General features: G+C 31.9%; 1 protein-coding gene across 1 annotated transcript in view; it reads right to left on the minus strand.

The window, feature by feature from the left end:
- The window catches only part of LOC106475905 (guanylate cyclase 32E-like), a gene marked incomplete at its 5' end in the record, with an annotated part of 18645 nt that extends 14875 nt beyond the window's left edge, over positions 1–3770 (minus strand). The window contains 3 exons of the mRNA XM_013936579.2: positions 1488–1637; positions 3069–3234; positions 3673–3770. Of these exons, the coding sequence (XP_013792033.2) occupies positions 1488–1637; positions 3069–3234; positions 3673–3770 (414 nt within the window). The remainder of the gene's footprint in view (positions 1–1487; positions 1638–3068; positions 3235–3672) is intronic.
- Positions 3771–4219: the final 449 nt, after the last annotated feature.

The following is a 4219-nucleotide window of genomic DNA, read 5'->3' on the forward strand; positions in this document are numbered from 1 at the left end:
TACAATGTATTGGTTGACCATGAAAAACCTTAAGGTGTATAATTTGTCATACAATGTATTGGTTGACCATGAAAAACCTTACTGGGTATATAATTTGTCATACAATGTATTGATTGACCATGAAAAACCTTACTGGGTGTATAATTTGTCATACAATGTATTGATTGACCATGAAAAACCTTACGGGGTTTTTGACATTTCTTTAATGTTGTTATTTAATTTCTATTAAAAATTATTGGCTACAATGTTTAAAATAATTGTTATGTTTGTTATTAATGTTTACTCTTATGGATATTATTTTGTATTGTTAACCTGAAAGCTTGGGTACCCAACTGATGACTCAATGGATTTTATTGTTATGTTTGTTATTAATGTTTACACTTATGAATATTATTTTGTATTGTTAACCTGAAAGCTTGGGTACCCAACTGATGACTCAATGGATTTTATTGTTATGTTTGTTATTAATGTTTACACTTATGAATATTATTTTGTATTGTTAACCTGAAAGCTTGGGTACCCAACTGATGACTCAATGGATTTTATTGTTACGTTTGTTATTAATGTTTACATTTATGGATATTATTTTGTATTGTTAACCTGAAAGCTTGGGTACCCAACTGATGACTCAATGGATTTTATTGTTACGTTTGTTACTAATGTTTACACTTATGGATATCATTTTGTATTGTTAACCTGAAAGCTTGGGTACCCAACTGATGACTCAATGGGTTTTATTGTTACGTTTATTGCTAATGTTTACACTTATGGATATTATTTTGTATTGTTAACCTGAAAGCTTGGGTACCCAACTGATGACTCAATGGATCATAATCTTGTATAATTAACTGTGATATTACGTACAGTTAGTCAGTTTATTATGTAGAATTAGCTTCATTGATTTTATAGGTTACATTTCAGTTCTGATCTTCATATTAGCTTAAGTAATCAGAAGCTAATTATAATTATATTAATATATCGCCGTATTGGCTTCTCGTTCTTTCAGTGCAAATCACTAGGTGATTTATTGTAAGTATGAATTTATGTTACGACCCTACATTAATATCAAAATCTATTACTATGTTATACTAGCTGGAGTACCAGTTCATTGGACTGATGAAATAAAAACTCGTTTGTAACAAAAGATAGGAAATTGTGCTTCTATTTTTTTCTTAATATAAACATTAAAAGTGCAATAAAAATACATAAAAGTACCAATACTGAAAAGAAAGACGTCCTGTTTGCAAGAATTCTATGAGTATGAAATTATATGGGGGGTCTACCCCTCCTCATGACCTTCCTCATGTCGACCTGTATCACTGTGTAAAATTCGGTGCTGATTGATCAAGAAATGTGGAAACGTGTAAGGAACAAACATACGCACTCATATTGACGTTTATTTACATAGATAAATGCTCAAACGAAAGATTGCTGATAGTCAGTGAGGTCAGAATTTAGAACATATTATATGTACTCCGTATACTTACCTTTTTCAGGGGGGGCTATTGGTCCCCAAGGTCCCATTTTACCAACAATTTCGTACAAAATAATAGCAAAAGAATAAACGTCTCCTTTTTGAGTCCCTCTAGCGGGAGGATTAAGCATTCTCAGCAGCTCTGGAGCCCTCCAAAGAAGACCTGTGTAAGGAAGGTGAAACGTTTAATTGTCCTTTAACCTATAAGTGATACAACACGTTTCAAAATTAAAAGTGTTATTGTATATTTTACCTTTAAATAATCGCCTAAGACTATATATATATATATGTCATACAAGCTAGGAAATAAGGCATACAATTTGTATAGCAAATGGTATTTTGTGCCGAACAAAATGTCAAAATGACGAATTGTTATGTTCAAGAAATTTACATGTGACTCAAAAATATATTCAAATTTAGCAGTTATATGTTAATAACGTTGTAGAATGCATTTCATTTTAAGTACTATATGAAATACGTTATGTGGAAAAGCTCTCTTATTAATTAAGTCATAAATGAACGTTGTTTTTAGATCGTATTCAAGCAGGGGGGATCCTAATGAAACCCCATTGATAATATTAATGTAAATAGAACTGAAGTCCGAACAAAACTTTAAGTTATTGTTGTAGTTTTTTTCTGTCTGTTAGTTACGAGACGAGGTAGTTTAAAACACATACATATGTATATTTTCACACACATAAGAACAATATCATGCTAATGCTTCTTTAATGTTATAAAGTGTGAACCTAAAGATATATCAGTAAGTTCGGTATTGGGTAGTCTTCGATGTGAAGTTTTCACATTAGGCTTACCACTCCGTGTCAGGAAGTCTTACCATATACTGGCTGCCAAACTAAAACAGTATCCTAAAACACGTAGAATTCATTATTCACTGAGTGACAAACCAAAATTATGTCCTGAAATGTATGGCACGTTTCGTAATTATAACGCATGCTATATCACAGTTTAGGAAATACTGTTATTTATACGAGAAGAAGATTTATCTTTGATATCACCAAATCACTATCTTAAGATATAAAAAAAAGTTGGATAATAGAAGCCACTTTTCCAAAATTATACACACAATACCTCGTATGGGCATAAACCCATCGGGGGTATAAACCCATCGGTTCAATAAAAAATCATATCACGGTATAGAAGATAATTTTAGTTAATAGACTTTTGTGTAACAAACTACAGATTATACGTGTTGGAAAATCTCAGATATCGTGTTTTTATGTGATAAATGTCAGATTATATGTAGTGGAAAAATGTCACACAATAGGTAGTTTTATCTAAAATTCATCCATCGTTTACTTTGGTATATTGCAAAAGAAATCAGCCAACTATACCTTAATTCCCCCTCTCACTACGATTTATTTTAATGGCAACAAATAACAACGTGTATACCCGAGGTATACTTCCATATTCGATCGCATATACACAAAACTATCAACACGTAAAGAAAAACAAAAATGGTTTCATTGCCAACCCTAACGGATAAGTTTCTATAAATCTACATATTGTAGTCTCTAGTAATTATTTCTTTTCTAGTTATCTCTCCCTTTCGTTGTAAATGATGCTAGAAACCAACCTCTTTCACGTTTTCTTGCCTGGCTCACAGACAATTCCTGTCCTTCGCGGAACTCGTGCAGACCGAAGTCTGTGATCTGTAAAACCCAGCGAGTATCGACCAGGCAGTTGGACGACTTCAAGTTGCCGTGTGAAACAATGGGACTCTCGTGGAGGTAAATCATACCCTGGAAAATAAATCAGTGAAAAATTCCTTTTCCCGTTTTTCTCCGCGTAATTACGTTTTCGCGTAAACAGATAGATTTATGAATGTACTAAAACATAATACTTATTCGTTATACGTGTCTTACTCTTGAGTACGTTCATTATTTAATCTTACACATTAAAACAACATCATTAAATATGTGTTCTTCATCAATGATGCCTAATAACTTCTAATAATGTTGCCTACACCTTTTTTTTCCCATTTTTTATACATTTACATGAACATCTTTTTCATGTCGAGAACTTTATTATTAACATTTCTTGAAATGAAAGTTTTATTTGAAATTGAACAGATGATCGGTGAGTCTTAGGTTTCACTATAAAACACGCCTTATTTAATAATATAAGCATTCAATTGGATAAATAAATAGTGGCTTTACTCCCTTGTGACGTCACATTACCTTAATAAGGTCAGCAACTAATGACGCTACGAACATGTTGTCCAAGTCCAGATCCTTGTTTTTCAGAACGTCCTGTAGCCAGAGGAAAAAAAAAACGCCTTGTTTATACAAAATGACAGATAATTTTAGAGAAAAATAAGTAAAGCCGGCTGTGATGTAATTTAAATGTCTCTTTAATTTTCTAGTTAAATCTATCACGTGGACATCCTCTGTACCATCTGCTTTATCTCAAAGCAGTCCTACCGCCTCTGAAACATTTAAATAAAATATATATACACATTGTAATGTACACTTGCGATTGTTAATTTTTCGCATTTTCTAAAACTTCGCTGGCCTGTGTTGTCACGCCATATTTTAAACTGAAACAAAAAACAGAAATATCTTTAAGAAATCTTAACCTAACAACCAAAAATAAAATACAAATTTATCTATATAATAAGATATTTACTTAGTCTAATACCTTTTCATTTTTACCTATCAAACCACTATCTATCGTATATAAAGACGAAATGTGTGTTTGTTTGAGGAGAATTTACGGAATATATAA

The sequence above is a fragment of the Limulus polyphemus genome, unplaced genomic scaffold (genome assembly GCF_000517525.1).
Source record: "Limulus polyphemus unplaced genomic scaffold, Limulus_polyphemus-2.1.2 Scaffold9404, whole genome shotgun sequence".
NCBI lineage: Eukaryota > Metazoa > Arthropoda > Merostomata > Xiphosura > Limulidae > Limulus > Limulus polyphemus.